The sequence below is a fragment of the Onychomys torridus genome, chromosome 8 (genome assembly GCF_903995425.1).
Source record: "Onychomys torridus chromosome 8, mOncTor1.1, whole genome shotgun sequence".
Taxonomy (NCBI): domain Eukaryota; kingdom Metazoa; phylum Chordata; class Mammalia; order Rodentia; family Cricetidae; genus Onychomys; species Onychomys torridus.
In genome coordinates, this window is record NC_050450.1 from 43,062,552 (window position 1) to 43,081,745 (window position 19,194).

At 51.6% G+C, this 19,194-nt stretch overlaps 1 protein-coding gene across 4 annotated transcripts in view; it reads right to left on the reverse strand.

The window, feature by feature from the left end:
• Positions 1-11: 11 nt before the first annotated feature.
• Positions 12-19,194, reverse strand: part of Tnip1 (TNFAIP3 interacting protein 1) — a 44,945-nt gene continuing 25,762 nt past the window's right edge. For 2 of the 4 annotated variants that reach the window (XM_036195851.1, XM_036195848.1), the window contains 11 exons: positions 17,520-17,643; positions 14,988-15,077; positions 12,990-13,055; positions 12,698-12,829; positions 9,152-9,280; positions 7,285-7,416; positions 6,819-6,944; positions 6,308-6,373; positions 5,854-6,048; positions 4,702-4,792; positions 812-1,005 (listed from right to left, as the gene is read on the reverse strand). In XM_036195851.1, coding sequence (XP_036051744.1) covers positions 911-1,005; positions 4,702-4,792; positions 5,854-6,048; positions 6,308-6,373; positions 6,819-6,944; positions 7,285-7,416; positions 9,152-9,280; positions 12,698-12,829; positions 12,990-13,055; positions 14,988-15,077; positions 17,520-17,643 — 1,246 coding nt within the window. In that variant the 3' untranslated portion in view covers positions 812-910. The other 2 variants (XM_036195850.1, XM_036195849.1) reach the window with 2 other exon arrangements.

Genomic DNA, 19,194 nt, shown 5'->3' on the forward strand with positions numbered 1-19,194 from the left:
GTCACAAAATGTTGATCCTCAAGTTGGATTTATGTCCAAGATTTGTGCAAACAGCTGCCTAGCAACAGACAGCTACCTTAATACAGACCTCTGGTGCCATAAACATCTAACTGGTGGCTGAGGGCAGCTTCAAGGCTGGGCCCCTCAGCAGACATGGCTGGTGTGGCCTTCGTCCCAGATCACGGTGGCTTTCGAGAGGCGGCTGCCACGGGTGCAGCGGAGAGCATGCTGACATCCTAACATCCCATCGTTCTCTTCTGCTCGAGAGAAGCTCCTTCCCATAACTCCTCACAGAGAGGTAAGGAGGGGGTATGGGGCAGGTCCTGCTGCTGAGCTTGAAGCAAAAATTACACACGCACATGAACTGGGTGTGGTCTCTGGAGAGCCTGGAACAAATTCTTCAAGGTTCTGAGAGGAAGGGGGTCTTGGCTGCACCCAACTCTCAGGATGAACAGCTAGTGGCCTCAGCAAAAGAGGACGGGTCAAAGCCAGGTGAGGCCCCCTTGTCTTGGCAAGAGGCAGGGTGGGTCAAGTTTTTCCTAGTTGCATCCGGAAGAACCTGGTAGAGACCTCGTGGGTAGAGTCTCTCTAGTCATGTAAACAGTTCGAGGTGGGGCTTGAGACGTGGGCCGCCTGCTCATCCCAGCCTCTGCTCCGCCAAGGCTCGGGCCACACAGAACATGCACATGGCCTCTAGTTTCTCGGCGATCTGAGGTCAGCCGGCTCTGCAAGACGAAGGTGGAGCCAAATGACCCAACGTGGCCTCACTGAGGCCCCTCACAGTCACTTTTTGCAGACTCTAAATAAACAAAAGTTTTGAAGCTTTAAGGTCATGTGGTCTGGTCTCAGTCTCACACAGACGCCAGCTCAGGCTTCCTCACCAGAGTAAACAGCAGCTAGTTACTGAATGCTACTGAGTGCCAGGCTGTCTCGGGCATTCATCATGTGATCCGCACCCAGCCACGAGGGGCAAGGTCATCGTTACCCCTGCGACAGAGGAGGGACCTAGGACAAAGTTACACAAGCTTGTCCCACGTCCTCAGTCCGTCCGCCTCCAAATCCCACAAGTATGTACCAGAAGAGGTTCAGCCCTGTCTACCATGCCCTCTGCCACTCACTGAAGCAGCCCCAAAGGACTTCATGACCCTCCGGGGAAATGACCAGCCGGGCCAATCCCTTCTTCCAGGCACCAAGTTCTCCGGCCCCACCCAAGTCTCCTGTCTGTGGCCTCTGCTTGCACCATCTCCTGACAGAGCTGGCTTCATTTCTGCACAACGGTGACTTTTTTAGAAGTCCCTCTTCATGGACATGGTCTCCCTAGTGTATGCACCCACTTCTCACGATGGCCTTCCCAGAGTCCCACGGGTTTAGGGGGGACTGGCTTGTAGCTCTAGGTCCTTTAACCTCTTCAATGGCACACTCTGTGGCCAGATGGAGTTTTCCAAAGTTCCAATCTGGTCATGTCACCATGTTTTACAACATCCCAGGACTCCAGCACCCTCCTCTCAGGATTCAGACCAGTCCTCCTACCATACTCTGCAAAGGCCTCACACCTGGGAACCTCTGACATCTCTCACCCCACCCTGCCCCCAGCTCTCACATCTCCGTGAGCTTGGCTCCTTCAGATGGTAAATAAGCCACTTTCCTTCACTCCTATTAAAATGCCATGACTTGGATCTTAAATGTTTTCCAAGAGGCACATTTAAGAGCTTAGTCACCAGCTAGCCCACTGTGCTCTCAGGGTAGGACAGTTAGGAGGTAGGGCCCCATGGGAGAAATCAAAGTCACCGGGCAAGCACCCTTGAAGGGACTCCGGCCCTTTCTTGTTTCCTGGTGAACAGGCCTACTCTGCTATATACTCCTACTATGAGAGGCCATGCCCAAAATGACAGAGCCAAGTAACCATGGGCTACCACCTCTGAAATTCGAAGTAAAAAATACATCTTTCTTTTATGTAAGCTGATTATCTTGAGGGTTTGAGCCAAGGGATGGAAAGCTGAGTAACACAGAAATTTGCCTACCAAGCAAGCTGCCAACCAAGGAAACTGCTGACCAAGAAAGGGATCAGTCATCACGGAGACTGTGATACAGTTCAGAGCCCCAGATACCACCTGGATGGCTATAACCAAGACTAAATGGGCAACTGTAGTGAGGATTCAGAAAGCTCGATACTGACGGTGTGTGGACAGTGAGGCCAGGCTCATGACATTTTGGCTAGACATGAAGATCCTTCTGGAAATCGGGCCACTTGTGTTACACTCCAACAAGAACCTGTCTGTTTTGTCCATGCCCTGACACTTGTGTGAGGTGCAGTTTTTAAGTAACAATCGGGTGGACTAAATGTCAAGGTCACACAGTGTTCTTTCTGGCAGTATCATAGCTACTGCTGACTGCTTTCAGCCAGATTTACTCTAAGAACAGGAACAAAGGCAGAGCAGATTAAAAAGTACTGTAGCTTGGCTGGAAAAGAAGCATCAAGTGTACCCCAAGGTGGACCCTTAAAAAGAAGCAATTTGGCTGGGCGGTGGTGGTGTATGCCTGTTATCCCAGCATTCGGGAAGCAGAGGCAGGTGGATCTCTGTGAGTTCAAGGCCAGCCTGGTCTACAGAGCTAGTCCAGGAAAGGTGCAAAGCTATACAGAGAAACTCTGTCTCGAAAAACAAAAAGAAAACAAACAAACAAACAAACAAACAAAAGAAGCAATTTGGGGCGGAGAGATGGCTCTGTGGTTAAAAGCACACACTACCACATCAGGTGGCTCACAGTCACCTGTAACCCCAGCTCAAGGGGGATCTGGTAACTGACTTCCATAGGCACCAGCATTCACACATGCACATACCTACATACACATAATTAAAAATAATAAATCTAACAAAAAAAGCAGCAAAGCTTTGCCAAGAAATAGTTAGAAAGATGTATTGAGGGTATCTCCATAATAGGAAGACACCATCTTGGTGGTGACTTCCATCCATAATCCCAGCACCTGGAAGGTGGAGGCAGGAGGATTACCGCAAGTCTGAGTCCAACTTGGCTTATTACATAGTCCCAGGCCAGAAGGCCTAGACATGTAAACTCTGTGATTTGAGAGGAGAGCACCAGTGTGCCTTCAGGTAGGGCTACCTAGAGAACTACTTTCAGGAGACTGCTTTGCCATGTTCAGGTCCAACATACAGATCTTGACCACTGCAGCAGAGACTCAAGCAGGCTCTGGCATAGCTCTAATTGGCAGTAGATGTTGGCATTTGTCCACATGATGGTAGTCTGGCAGTATGCATAATGCCAAGTGTTATGGGGTCATGGCTTCTACCCAGATTTCAAAGGAAGGGCTGGGGGGTGGGGTCAGGCAGTATGTGTGGCAGGATCCAAGTCCCAGTGGGCAAGCCCAGACAGGGTAGTAGGTGAAACTATGACCGTGTCTAAGCTGTACTGGAGCCCCCAGGAGTGTAGAATGTGGACCAGAGGGAGCGAAGGGCTCAGGCACAGCCAGGCAAGGTGACAGAGAGCCCAGAGCGATGGAGCGCCTGTTTGCCTTTCTGGGTTTTAGTGTTACTTCGGTCTACTCCTTTGGTCTATGACACTCTCCCTTCTGAAACAGGGATATTTACTCTATATCTGGCCCAACACTGTATACTAGAGGCATGAAACATTCCCTTTGGATTTTTGTTTTGTTTTGAGATAGGGTCACAGCCCAGGCTAGCCTCAAACTTGCTATATAATCAAGGATGACCTTGAACTCCTGATCCTTGGGCCTCCACCTCCCAAGTGATGGGAATATAGTGTGTGCCACCATATCTATCTTCTTTGTTTCTGCAAGTGTTCACAGATGAGTCTGCCTTGAGCCTTAGAGACTAGGCTTTTAAGCAATGCCAGCAAAGTCAAGATCATGGGGACTCTGGGAGATTGCCTACATGCACTATGCATTGTGAGATGGACACAAGCCTCAGAAGCCAGAGACAGAATGGCCCCAAATGCTTTAGTCACCAGCCTGTGGGTCTCTGGGAGTGGTGGACCTTTAGGAGGTGGGGGGCAGTTTGGTCATACAAGTACAGCCCTGCAGAGGATACAGGGCCTCCCAGCTCCTTCTTTCTATTTTTGCTTCCTGGCCATCAGGAGGTAAAGAGACCTCCTGCCATGATGTACTGGACAGCCATCTGCTCAAAATGATGGGACCAGGTACCCAGGGACTGAAATCTGTGAAACCTTGAGCCAAAACCGAATCTTCCCTCCTTGGAAGTTGATTGTCTCAGGCATTTTGTCCCAGAGACAGAAAGCTGAGTAACACATGAGGTCTTTGTGGCTGTCATTTTTCTCTGCAGGAATGAATATCCTTGACCCCTTTGGCTTCTCAGCTAGGATGTCACTGCCTCCACAAACTCCCTGGCCCTGCTCCAGGTCAGGCCCCTTGACCTCTCTCACAGAAACTTGCTCTGTTTACGTGAGTACTGAATTCACCTCTGCTTGGCTCACTAGGATAGGAACACGCCTGCTTCCACTTTGAGCAGTGCTGGCTCCTAACACAGTACTAGAAAGCGAGTGTGTGCTCCTTCCAATCACTTCTACTTGCAGTCCATGTCTTTCCTCTCTCAGTACCATTTCAGGAAGCTGGGCCTCCATGTTACCAGGCTCACAAAATACCAACATTTGCAAACTGAGTCAATGTTGGAGGATGAATGTCCTCTCTACTAGGGGATTCACACTCACCTGCTTCTGAAGGCCTGTCTGGGGGTGGGTCCATCACTTGGGAGGTCGGATTCTGAATCCCTGCACAGGGTGGACGCCAGGGGTACTCCGGCTGCAACAGATGGGTGCTTAAGAACTCACAAATGAGCCAGGCATGGAGGCACACACCTTTAATCCCAGCACTGTAGAGGCAGGTAGATTTCTGAGTTCAAGGCCAGCCTCCTCTACAAAGCTAAGGCTATACAGAAAAATCCTGTCTCAGAAAACTAAAACTATGCCAAATCAAACAAACAAAAAAACTAACCCCTACACCTCGAGGGGAAAAAAAATAAGAAAGAAAGAAGGACTCCACAACCACATTCCAGAGCCACAGCAGGAACCACAGCCAGAACAGCCCTAAATGCTTAGGAACCAAGTACCAAATCCTGAAGGGTACATGTCACTCAGCTGAGAAAATGGCCAAGTGTAGCTTTGAGTCCATGCCTCCTCCTCTCTTTTGTTTTTTGAGATAGAGTCTCACTCTGTAGCCCAGGATAGCCTCTGTCTCACTGTGTTGTCCAGGCTGGCTTCAAACTTGTGGGCAGGTTTCTTCCCTCAGCTGTGCTGGGGTTGCCCGAGCCAAACTAGCTTGAGAACCTCTCAAGCACGGCATGGCCACCACTGCTGAAGTGTGCACAGGGGGAAGCTAGATAGGAGGCCGGACAGGAGGCCACTGGACCTGCCGAGGGGGGCTGGGCACACCTGAAGGGGCTGTTACAGACGGCAGAGGAGGGGGGGACAGCAACTCTGGGGGTGGGAGAAAGAGGAGGCGAGGGGGAGGAGCCGAACTAAGAGGAGGAAAGAGGAGAATCACATGACGTCAGCCCTGACCCCACTGAAGGGGACATGACGTCAGATCTGACCCCACTGAAGGGGACGGATGAAGTGCAATGCCAACTCGGATGCCCAGCTGGGGGCTCGATGGCAGTCCTTCCTAGTCTGCACCACTACCGGGCACCAGGGCAGTGAGGGGCTGCAGAGTCTCGACCCCAGGGAGAGCAGCCCAGGGCCAGGCCTGGGCACCTGCCCACAACCACCGTGTCTCTGAGAAACCGCCAGGACAGCAGGTTCCCGCCCCCTCACTTGGCCTTCCTTTCTAGATAGAATCTGCAGGAAGGAGGGACACAGACTCACCAGAACGAAGAGGCGAGAGCTGGGGAGTGGGGTCGGGTGCTCCATGGGCATGGGGGATGGAGGGTAGCGGATCTGGGACCAGTCCTTGTAGGCGTGCTGGGGCACCACGGCTGCTGGTATGGGAGGGTAGACATAGGGGTAGGCCCCACAGAGGTGCTCAGGGTGGGGTTCCACGTGGTAACGCTCTCCTGAGGCCTGCAAGAAAGGCTTGTATCCGCCGCTGGCCTGGCACCCACCTTGTTGCCCTGTAGCGGGAATCTTAATTCTCAAAGGGCAAGGGAGGCTGGGACACAGGCAGGACTGGGGGCCTGGCCACGGATGACTGGTAATGACAGTTAATGAGGACTGCTCTGTTGGCACTTAACTGGCAGAATGCCAGCAATCTTTCCCTTGGGACCCCACTCCCTGAAGGTGGCCAGACAGTGCATGCTGTCCCTTCCCTCCAGCTGCTCACCTTCACTTTCCTCTTCTGCTGTTTGAGGGCTTCTCTGGCCTTCTCCTCATCTTTGAGTGCTTTGAGCTGGAGGAGAGAGGGAGGCCTGATGGTTCATAGGCAGGTGTGGGCCCAATGCCTCACCACCCTGAGGGCAGATGGCTGAGGCCCAGGAGACCACTCAAGCATGGGAAGTTCCAGGAAGGGCACTAAGGGGCACAGCAGAAGCTGGGCCATTAGCTGCGGGGCCTCCTCCTCCTCTCCCTGGTGGCCTGAACACAGGTCAGGAGGGCAGTCCAAGTGCTTCCCTGATAGTGTCTTCTCATCCTCCCTGTTAACTTTGCTCCTCTAGGCATCAACACTGATGGAGAGTCAGAGCTAGAACGCCACAGAGTTAGACCACGACACTGTACAAAGTTCAGAGGACGAGGGGCTGGCGGGGGTCAAAAGAGAACAGTGGCAGCAGAGCTGGATGGAGTCCAGGAGGTCCCCAGGGCCCTCGAACCCCGTCAGGCCAGGGCGGTGCTCTCACCTGGACATTGGTCAGGGTGACCTGAGCCTGTAGCTTCTCCACCTGCTTCTTCAGCTCTTCCTTTTCTTCATTCATGCGCTCACGGTCACTCCGTTCCCTCTGGAAGTCCTCCTCAAAGATCTTGACCTGGAAGGGATCGGGAGGCGAGGGGTCAGGGCAGCCTTCTGGAAGCGGCACTGCTCAGGCCCAGACTCCAGGCTTCTCACTGGGCTGTCGAGGAAGAGCTGGAGACACTGGAGATTAGAGTAGGCCATCTCGAGCCCCAAATCCAACTTCTCTAGAGTAAGTCTGCATTCTCCTGTCTTATACTAGGGACTCTGAGATAGGACTTTATTTGAACAAAGGGATCACTGACTTCATGTTAAAAAGGAGAAACAAGACGGCCCGGTCCACAGAGAATGGAGAGCAGAGCCAGCATGGGGAAGGTTGGCTGGCTCCCAGGGATGCATCAGCTCTCCAACCTCACCTGCTGTTTCAGCAGCTCATTTTGTGTCACTAGCTCCTGCTTCCTCAGGTGGCCCGCAGCCCCTTCTGGGCTCCCAAAAGCTGGTGGTGGAGAGGATGGCAAGGCCTGGATGCTGAGGGCCTCCTCCAGGGCCTGGGGTCAGGAGAGAAGAGACAGGGTCGTTAGTAGGCCTCCCTGGAAGTCAGACCCCTCTGAAGACCACTCCTGGAGAGGCTCTTTCTGATAACACAGTGACTGACTATAACCCCAGCAGCAGTGGTCCTTCACCAGCCCTGCCCAGCAAGGCTGTGCCTGGGCCACTGCACGGAAGCCTCTTCGTCATCACCCCCACTTTACACATATGAAAATTGAGGCCCAGAGACCCACTGTGACTTGGCTGAGTGTCCTCTGTATGAAAATTGAGGCCCAGAGACCCACTGTGACTTGGCTGAGTGTCCTGTGTTGGTTTTCGTCAACTTGACACAAGCCAGAGTCGCCTGAGGCAGGAAACTTCAATTGAGAAACTGTCCCCACCAAGCTGGCCTGTAGGCAAAGCCTTTGAGGTATTTTCTCACTTAGTGATTGACAGGGGAAGGCTCATCTCACTGTGGGTGGGGCCACCCCTGGGCTGGTAGTCCTGGAGTATATATATATATATATATTAAAGCAGACTGAGTAAGCCATGAGGAGCAAGTCTGTAAGTGGTGTTCCTCCATGGTTTCTGTTGCAGTTCTTGCCTCCAGATTCCCTGACTTCCCTCAGTAACGGTCTGGGACCTGAAAGTTATAAATGAAATAAATCCTTTCCTCCCAAGTGGCTTTTGGTCATGGTGATTTATCACAGCAACAGAGACCCTCATGGAGACTGCTGAGGGTTTCTGTTGCTGCGGGAAACTGCAAATGGAGACCGTTAATGAGTGAACACAGGACTTCAACCCAGTCTGTGTGTGCTTAGCCTGCAGGTTAACCTGAGCTCTTCATGTACAAAGACTGTCTCTGAACAGGCCTGGCTTAACATTTCATACCCAAGACCTAGAAAGAAGCCTTGTCTGGCAGCTTCTTCAGGATTCTCAGCCTCTGCAACCCACCCTGTCTCTAGTTACATGAGCCTGGACGCCAATTTCCACTTAGTTTCTATTTTACCAACCAATCCTGAAGATCAGACACAGCTGGGGTGGGGTGGGGTGGGGTGGGGTGGGGTGGGGGAGCCAGGCATGATGGCGCATGCCTTTACTCCCAGTACCTGCGAGGCAGAGGAGGAAGATCTTTGAGTTCAAGACCAGCCTGGTCTACAGTGAATTCCAGGACAGCCAGGGCTACACAGAACAACCCTCTCTCGAAAAACAACAACAACAAAAACCCCAACAAAATGGCAAAGTGCCCTTAGTCCCCCAAACCCTCTTATTCTTTCTTTCTTGTCCACAGGATCCTCCCTGGACTTTAGTCCCTAGACATCAGGGACTCTCAGTGACAGGTCTCTTACACTGCCTTCGACAAGTTTGTGTGTATGTATGCATAAACAGGACAACCCATCAGCGGGGTGAGAAAACAGCTGTTGCTAATCCAGGACCATAAAATGGGGCCACCAAGAAGAGACAGTTTTGCTGATCAAGGGACATTCAAGCTTGGGTAGGCCAGGCAGTGTCAGGGGATAGAGGCCCTCCAAGGAGGCCACCATGTACAAAGGCTACATGGAGGCAGGAGTGAGTCCAGACTCCCTTGGGGCTGCGACACCCACAGTGTGTGGGGGCAGGGAAGACAGGAACTGGGCCTCTAACCCACTGAAAAGGGGTCACCTCTCCTGAACTGGGGGTGCCAGCAGAAGGTTGGGTGGGCCTTGCAGCTGAGCTCAGCATAGCCTTTCCCCATGGGAGCGTGTCAGTGCCCACCTTATTGAGCCGCTGGATCTCCTTTTCCTGGTATTCTCGATGCCGGGCGAGTGGGCTCAGCTGATCCTGCAGGTACTTGACCTTCTGGCGTAATTCCTTGGCCTCCACTGCCAGCTGCTCCTTTCCAGTCTGCAGAGAGTGCAGGGTTGGTAAGCAGGGGCTCTCCGGGAGGCCTGGACTGCCTGACCCCCACCCAGGCTCTCCTGCCCTCAGCAACTATCTCAGTGCTTTCTGCACATAACCTGGGGAGAGGCTGGTGTCTTTGAGAGCCCATTTGTCCTGCTCTCAAGGAAGAGAAGCCTGGTGAGTGTAAGGTCCTCAACTCTGATACTCACTCCTTCACCAATTGCAGAGACCTGGGGCCCCACACAGGCCCTCTGAAGTAAGCTTTCTAAATCCTAGGGCTAAATGGACCTTAACAAAAGTCACAGAGGGACCTCATGAGAGCCGTGAGTCCCCAAATTGGGTGTAAAATGTTGTCTGTGAAACTCAGGAGTAAAGCCCCTGTGTCCACCAGATTCTCAAAGAATGAAGACTACCTCAGCTCCTTAAGGACCTCAAGCTTCTAAGAATAGAAGAGACCATGCTCAAAGACATAAACAGGACAGGAGACCCTCCAGAGTAGTGCAGAGGTCACCATAGCCGAGGGGTGGAAGCTCCCAGGCTTCTGCATCACACAGTCACAGCTGGAATGGCAGCAGGGCAGCAGGCCCCTTTGCTCAATGTGTGTGTGCATGCATGTGACCTCCTGCAGACCACACAGGGAGCTAGGGCAGAATTCAAGGCCCTAATCCATTCACATCAAAGGAAGGGTTTCCTCACTTGGACATTTTATTTATCTGTCTGTGTGTGGGGGTATGCACATATGGAGGTCAGATGGCAATTGTGAGAGTCGGTTCTCTCCTTCTACCATATGGGGCCGGCAAGTACTTTATCCATTCCGCCATCTCGCCGGCCCAAATATACTTCCCTGACTGGGAAATCAAACTGGGCTGTAGTTTTGGGAGCAAAGCTGTTCACCAGGCCAGGAAATGGACTTGTTTACTTTTCCAGGGGCTGAGTTTCATGCTTGCTAAGCAACTCTCCCACCCCTGAGCTATGGCCCCAACTCCTCAGCCCCTGAATTTTGTTATTTTTATATTTCAAGACATGCTCTTACTCAATTGCCTAGGCAAGCTTTAACTCATTCCGTAGCCCAGGGAGGCCCTGGGTTTTGGTGATCGTCCTGCCTCGGCCTTCCAAGAATCTGGCGCTGCAGGCCTGCACCATGGGCCAGCTAGGCAGAGTGTCAAACTATGGTTGTGGGGAAAGCGGCGGTGGACACCTTTAATCCCCACAGCCCGGAGGCAGGGGCAGATGAGTTCTCCGAGTTCAAGCCCAGCCTGGTCTACACAGTGAGTTCCGGGTAGCCTAGTAGCCTGTCTCAAGATAAACTAAAACAGTGATGGTACTGCAGCATAAAGAGCAGGCATGGCTACAAACTGTATCGCCAGCAGATGTACGAGCTGAACAAAGGTCTGGGCCTGGGGAGATGCTCAGGGGTTACGAGCACTCACTGCTCTTGCAGAGAACCCGAGTTTAATTCTTGGCACTCATATGGTGGCTCACAAACAACCAAAACTCCAATTCCATGGATCTGATGCCTTTTTCTGGCCTCCACGGGACCAGGCACACATGAGGTGCACACACATACACGAAGGCAAAATAATCATACACATAAAATAAATCTAAAAAAGAAAAATTTAACCATGGTTACTTCTTAGAAGACCAGGTTCTGGGGAGGGGGCGGGGAGGTATTCCAGGAATGTGTTTAGCTTATCTGAAGTGTGTCCCGTGGATCAAGTGACAGACTGAGGCGGGTCAGTGCTCATCCCTTCCTGTGTGACATTTAGTCAACATTCCACACATCAATGGGTGAGTGGTTTCCAGACGGAGGTGGTTCAGGGGCAGCCTGGGCCAAGACACGGGGTGACGTCCTGGCCCCTGCTGAAGACGCTAGGACAAGGCATGTCCTAGACCATGGGGTTCCCATCTGCAAGGCCAGGCTGAACCTGGAAAGGCCCTGCCCTCCCCCAGCGGACAGGACAGAAGGTCAGATTCCAGGAGTTTGTCTCCCTTGTAGACATGAGTGAGGAAAAGAAACCATAAGGCCGGGACATCTGGCTTGAGTGCTATGCTGACGCACTCAGAAGCAAGCACACAGCGTCTCTGTAACTAATCCTCAAGGGAAGGGGGCAGTCACAGAACAGTGTTCAGATAAGACCTGGTGTCGCGTGCTGGTGCAGGGCCTCTGAAATGCAATCCGTGTTGAAAATATCCAATTTAAAGCTAGGAAAAGTGGCCCACGTGCAGTTCCCATGAAGAGAAAGAAGTAGTACTGTCACTAATCCCCAAAGATCTGGGAGTCAGGTGGCCTTTCCTCACTCAGCTGCTTCAGGACTCTGGAGGGCCATGGCTGGTACCCGTCACACATGGCAGAGCAGATGCCATTTCTTCAGAGTGCCGCTCCACGGCACAGCCCAGCCCAAATCAGGTCTCTGCTGCCCAGTATCTGGTCTCTGCCCCTTTGTTGTAGGACTTAGCACACTCTTCCTTATTAGCCTCCATATAGTCGCTCAGCATCTCTTCTCCAGCCAGGGCAGAGCTGACTGTTTCCCTTGACTCTATCTGGTACAGTCTGAGCAGGCTGGAAAGATGCCTGGATAAACAAATCCCCTCTGTCTGAGGCCCTACTCCACTCTGAACAGCACTTCACCCCTCTAGGCCTGCTTTTATCTGTTTCAGAACACAGGGTCTTTTTATTTTATTTGGACAGTCTCATGGAGCCCAGGCGGATGGCCCTGTACTTCTGTACTCCCCTCTGCATACTGCCATGCCTGGTTTACGGAGCACTGGGGACTGAATTCAGGGCCTCATGCCTACTAGGCAAGCACTTTACCAACTGAGTGCCAGCTCCGCCCTGTGACAGGGTCTTGCTATATACCTCAGGTTGGCCTATTACTCTCTTTTCTCCTGCCTCAGTCTCCTGAGTGCTGGAATTGCTTGCAGGTGTGAGCCTACCATGTCCCATTTTTATAGTATGTAGTTCTTTGTATAGTTCCTTAGGATTTAAGATTTTAACTTATCAGTGGATGGAGAGATGGCTTAGTGGTTACACTGGCTGTTCCTACAGAGGACCTGGGATTGGTTCCCAGCACCCATACATTGGGTTCACAACTGCCTGCAACTCCAGTTCCAAGAGATGGGATGCCCTCTTTTGGCTTCTGCAGGCACTGGGCACACATATGGTGCCCAGATATAAATGCAGGCAAAACATAAACATATACATAAACATATACATAAAATAAAAGTAAGTAAATCTTAAAAAAAATGTCATCAACTGATCAAAAAAGCTGTGCAAAATGCAAGCAAGAAAAACTGAAAAGCAATAGTTATCCCATGTTCTCAATTTTAAGAAGGTCACAGAGCACATGGCTCTGTCCTTGGCTCACTGGTCCCAGGGACTCTGGAACCTCAGAGACTGTGAGCCTGGCTGGTCACACTTGCCTCCTCCATCTCGATCTTCGACTTGGCCAGGAGGAGTTTCTGGTCAAAGTCCCGCTGCTTCTGCTCACGCTCGGCCTCCAGCTCAGTCACCTGTTTCTGCAGCTCCGCCAGCTTCTGGCGGAGCTCTGTGATCTGGAGGGGTGGCAGAAAGGGAGTGTGAGGGCGGGCGGGTGGGGGGGCAGGGGGCAGCATGCCCCAGCTGTCCCTCCCCCACCCCATCTCAGCCTGGCTACAAGCCTCTCATCCCTCCTCCCTGAGCCACCCACGGCTCAGCTCCCAGGAACTCCATTACCTTCTGCTCATACTGCTGCTTCATGGACCGGAAATGCTGGTCCCACTGCTTGTTCACTTCCAGCAGCTGTGGGCAGGTAGGTGCTGGGTTAGGGAAGGGGTGCCAGATACCCACCCCATGCCCCAGCTCCCCAGGTGCCCAGAGCACATGCAGCATGGAGCTGCAACACTGCCTCCATGCCCCGCTGATCCAAAGCTCCCTGCTGCTCCAGCTTTATCCCCCAGCTGCATTTCACCCTTGCTAGGAAAGCAACAGAGAATGCAGACCATGAGACAGTCACTGCGAGGCACAAACGTGGTTCTTCAGAGGGCAATGTGAAAGGGGTGTGACAACCTGAAAAATGTAACCAATGGAAATACGAAAACCAAGGCCTGAGGTGTGACTCTGTAGGAGAGTGCTTGTCAAGCATGCACAAGGCCCTGGTTTCATTCCCTGGTACAAGAAGAAAAAAAGGAAAGAAAAACACTTTAGACAAGTGGGAAAACATACTTAAAGACCAATCAGCCAGACATGGTGGCCACACCTTTAATCCCAGCACTAAGGAAGCAGAGGCAGGAGGATCTCTGTGAGTTTGAGGCCAGCCTGGTCTACATAGCCAGAAAAGCCAAGGATACATAGAGAGACCCTATCTCAAAACAAAACCAAAAATAAAATGATACCCTCGTGTGTGTGTGTGTGTGTGTGTGTGTGTGTGTCCACGCCCAAAGGTTAGCTTAGTGTAGGACGTGGATTAAATTGTACTATAAACAGATAATACAAAGTCATTAAGAAAATAAAAGACAATACATTCTCTCAGCTTAAGATAATGCTAATTATAAGCCATACTCTTGACAGAGCAATTACTTGGGGAAGAAAACAACTCTACATCACTAAGAAAATGAAATGCAGACCATGAGAGAGAGTGTTCTGATTTCAGATGTAACACAAAAGACAAAAGTACTAAAAAACGAAGGAATTGGCCTATGCTGTAGATCTGAACAGATATCCCGAGGTAATTTTAAAAGAAAAAAATTAATCTGAAAAGTAGTATGTGTCATTTTATTTTCTGCATTAAAAAACCTTGAATACAGGGTTTGTACCTCTGTGCCCTCAGGTACTTAGGAGCCTGAGGAAATTCAGCTATGAGTTCAAGGTTCAACCAGGCAACTTGATGAGGCCAAAGGTCCAGTTCCTAGTACTACAAAAAACTGGAACAAAACAACCCTGAAGGAAAGCAGTGAGCTCAAGTCAGCTGTAGTTATTACTAGGGAGATTCTTGATTCATTTTATAATGAGCATTCTTTTAGTTGTGAGCTATGAGTAAAATAAATCTAGAGTATGCACGTAAGCAAGCTTTCAGATGTGTGTGATGGTAAGAGCGGCAGGAAGGAAGAGGTTGGGGAGGACCCAGCTGTGAGAAGAGGCCTGAGAAGAGGCACAGGGACAGGCTACCGCCCTGGGCTGGAGGTGGGGAGGGGCTTGTGAGACACAGGGCTGCTGCCAAGGGCAGCAGAGCTTCTTCCCATCGGCCCCTCCTTACACTGCAGCACTGGTCTCCACGCTGATGCTGGCCTGACTTAGCATGACCTCCCTAGGCTATTCGGTTTACTTTAGCTAACCTAAGCGCCCCCCCCCCCAAGTTATGTGTATATGTGTGTGCGCCTGCATGAGTGTGGGAGCCCATGGAGGCCAGAACAGGGGGTCAGACTCTCTGGAGGTGGAGCTGTGAGCTGCCCTATGCTAGTCCTGGGAACTGAACCCAGGGTCCTCTGCAAGAGCAGCATGCACTCCTACCACGGAGCCATCCCTCTAGCTCCCTAAGCTCCTCAAACAATTTCAGGCTGTACCACAGATACAGTGTACTCAGTGATCCCTGTGGTACATCAAGAGAGACCTTTCCCATGGGCAGATCGTTCAATGGTTTCCATGATAACTCTCCAAGATGACCCGGGACCAGTGGGAACCAGAGAGCCAAGAGGGGAGAGGGGTGCTCACTGACCACCCTGTCCAGCCACCTACCTCCATGCGTTGCTGCTCCAGCATCTTCACCTTCTTCTCGGCTGGACCCAAGACCCCCACCTCGGGGACTTTCCCTGCCATCGAACTGGCCTGGGGAGAAACAGAGAGCGCCTTCACCAAAGTCTCCGACATAGCTTCACTCCCAGCCCACTGCCCTTCTAGGCAGCCATGACCTCCTTCTGGAAGCCCACAAGGATCACTTCCCTTTGCTGATGTGTACTATGGCTGCCAGCCCCAGCATCCCAACCCCAGGTCTTTCCACAGCCATCTCAACCCTTATAACAACCCAAATCCCCCAACTTGGAAGGTGTGAGTACATACTTCTAAATTACCAAGAGCCAGTGAGATGGCTCAGTGAGGAAACTAAGTCTCATGGCCTGAGTCCATCTCCAGAACCCACATGGTGGAAAGAGAAAACTGACTCCTCCAAGCTGTCTGCTGACCTCCATGCACACATGCAACCCCCAACACAAAGTAAAAATTCCATGGAGCTCAGCAGACATCGAGCCCAGATGCACGTGCTAAGAGTCCGCACAGTGCAGATGTGTGTGTGCACGTGGCATGCCACTTCTGAGATTCCTTCCAAATTCTACACCCACAATCTAATAGAAACCCAATGCTATTCTGCAAAACTGGCCAGCATAACTCAAAAGTGTCAAGGTCATGAGGACAAGGAGCAGCTGAGCAATGTCACAGGCATGAGGAGACTAAGGAGCTGTGACAACTGACTGCCATGTGGGGTCCTGGATTCAGTCCTAGAACAGAGAAAGGACAGGAGTGAAGGGCGTGCGGCAGCTGAACAGTGCTGCAATGCCGATGTTAATGCCTACGTTGGTGATGGAACCACAGTTATGTAAGATGGCTGGTGAAGTGGTTCTGTGGCTCTGGAAGCTGGCCAGGGAAGTCAGGGGGAGTATGGGAACAGAACTCATTTCTGCTAAGTTTCAAGTTACTTCAAAATAAAGTATTTGGAAAGTGAACAACTAGTAAGTGTTGAGGTGACAGGCACAGAGCAGGGCCAGATGTAGTGACTGTCACCACGGCCCTCAGTGTGTGACCAAGACTGTGGGGCTGCACGGCCCATGACTGGAGCCCGCCTGGCCAGTCCATCCGCCCTGCAGTCATGCTGCTGCTACTCACATCCTGCTGCGTTTGTGGGCCTCTAGTGCCCCCTACAGGCTATGACCTGTAAGCATGCCATGGCATCTGGAGAGAAAAAGGTGTATCTCTATGGTGGCCTCGTGAGAAAGGGCAGAGATGCCCTGCTCCCAGGAAGCCCCCTGCCTCCTTCAGGGTGCTGGGCTCCTTTACTTTGGCAGACAGAGGCACCCCGGTCCCAAATCTACTGTCAAAAGCAACAGCTAAAGGCTAGGTGTGGTGGCATATATCTTTAATTCCAGCAGAGGTAGGAAGATCTCTGTGAGCTGGAGGCCAGGCTAGTCTACACAGTGAGTTCCAGTCCAACCATAGCTACACAGTGAGATCGTGCTTTAAAAAAATAAAAAAGGGGCCACAGATGCCAGTGAGAAGGGGAGTGAGGAAGCTTTGCTGTTTAGCTGGCCAAACCCATGTCTGCCTGAGAGGTGACAGAAGAGCCTGAGAGAGCTCAGGGCTCTGCAAGTCCTGGGTGAAGTACATCTCTACCCAGTGATGAGGAGTGAGTGACCAGGATAATTACATTACATAGTATAAAGTTATTAGCATTAGGGCTTATACTGCAACTGATTACACTCACTTAAGTGTGGGGTGGGGGGAACATGTTCTGTATGCTGCAACTGATTACAACTCACTTAAGTGTGGGGTGGGGGGAGCATGTTCTGCTAAAGACTGGGTGAGAGGAGACGGAGGCTACTGGTCAAAGTGGAGCGAGGGACACTTGGGACTTGTCTGTGTGGCAAGGCTGGGCCTGGAGGTGTGGGTCAGTGCTGTGGCATCCCTAGACCACAACGATGCTGCCAATGTCTTCCTCTCCATGCAGAGGCTCCAAGGTGCAATCTCACAAGCTTAACACAATCCCCAAAGGATCTCACTCAGCATGACACCTCAGTTCTGCCATGGAATGTCTGATGTGCTACACTGACTTCTGGGACTTTTAAGAGAGAGAGAGAGAAAGACCTTGACCTCCTCCCTACCCCAAAAAAGATGTATGCATTAAGGTGCTAGTACCCAAAATGAGCAAAACACTGAACCCAACTCCCATGAGGCACAGCTGGATAATCCAAACTAACAAGCAAGAGAAGCAGCCACTGTGTGTGTGTGTGGGGGGGGGGGGGGTACACAGAGCCATGTGACTGCCATTAGTTCTGAGCTTGTGTGTCAGGGAGTGGGACTCTCCACAGGAAGTGAAGGCAGACAAAAGGCTAAGGAGTGGTCATCTCCCAGAGGTGGATGCTGAGCTAGGAAACACCGTCTGTCAACTAGAACCTTCTGCCGCTGGAACTGTGCAGGAGGAGGTGGGCTCACTCTGACAGAGGAGGTGAGCCGATCCCGGGTTTGAGAAGCCTGGGATACTAAGGACTTCTTGCCACACACCTGCTGCTGTCCGGCCATGCCCTTCTTGCCAGCACCCTCTGCCTTTGGGGAGCTGGGCTGCCCACAGAGACCCTCCTTGCAGCTGCTGTTCATCAACCGTTTCTTGAGTTCCATGTTTTCCTCCCTGAGTAAGAGACAAGTGGAGAAGTCACAATGTCAGCCCTAGATCAAGGAGCCTTTGACCTACTGTCACAGGCACTGTAGCAGTGGTTCTGGGAAGTATGACAAGACCTAGAGGGTGTGGAAGCCTGAGAATCCTTAGCAGAGTTTCCCTGTCTGTGTGCTGCCTACACACATGGCACCTTCAGATCCTACCATCCATCCTGTTCTCATAAGAAAGTTCTGTCCCTCTGGTTACAGCCAAGCATCCTGGCTCAGCTGAAGCAGCTGAGCCTGTGGTGCTGGTAGGTCCTGGGCATTCACTAGCACCTGCCACTCCCCTTTGTCAACACAGAAAGAGCAGGCTCCTGCCTCAGAGCAGGCTCCTGCCTCAGAGCCGGTGTTGGCAGGACCATCTTCACACCTGTCACTGTATCTGCTGCTTCAAGGTTATCATCTGTTGAGTACAGGTGATGCTCCAGGGGAGACCTTTAGAATTTATAGTAGGGGCAGCTGCCAAGCAAAGCTGAGTGTGGGTACCCACACCTGCAACCCCAATGTTCACAAGGCTGAAGCCAGCCTGAGCTACATAGTGAGTTCCCTGGGCTATGGAGCAAGACTGTTCCAAACAAAACAAGCAGAAATCTAACTAAGTGAGAGTGAAATCCTAAGTTCATGAGGCAGGTAGTGCTGGGGTCTCAGGATGCCTGAAACATGGACACACTCCCTCGGCTTCCACATAATTGCAGGAACACCATGGAGTCAAATGGCTTTTCCCCAGGCCATTCAGCAAGGACCTGAATTCCTGCCTTCTTACCCATAAGCCCTTGGGAGAAAGCTTTTGCCTTCTCACCCACTCACCTTTCCTTTACTCTGGGCATCGTTGCCCTTGACATTATCCATGTCCTCCATGAATAATGGAGTATGGCTCTAGAGCTCCAACCACCAGGCCATCCAAAAGTAAAGCAAAGCACCATGATGCAAAATGGGCCCGTGGCCACAGTGACCAAGAGGGACCAAAGAGTGGCAAGTCCTGGCTCTAATACAGATTCTCTTGTCCAATAGATAACCCAGCACCCTTACCCAGGACCATAGTGAGCAGGAACTGTTGTTACTCCAGTGAATGCCTATGCCTAGTCTCTTACAGTGAGACCCTTAGAAAGCCCGCCTCTCTCTGGGCCTGTCTCCCCTCAATGGTGGTTAGTCTGTATGATCTGAGGGCAAAGGCCCTTTGAGATCCAGCAATCACAAATTCCTAGGCATCTTACATTATGGTCACAGAGATCTTGGTGATGTGCAGACCCTATGGTTCATTAAGACATCCTAACTCCCCGGGCAGTGGTGGCTCACGCCTTTAATCCCAACACTCGGGAGGCAGAGTCAGGCGGATCTCTGTGAGTTCGAGGCCAGCCTGGGCTATAGAGAGTTCCAGGAAAGGCACAAAGCTACAGAGAAACCCTGTCTGGAAAAACCAAAACCAAAACGAAAAGCAAAAAACAACAACAAAAAGACATCCCTACTCAGTCTTGCCAAGGACAGAGAGGCTGGAGTAAACATGCATGTCTTCATGTCTTGG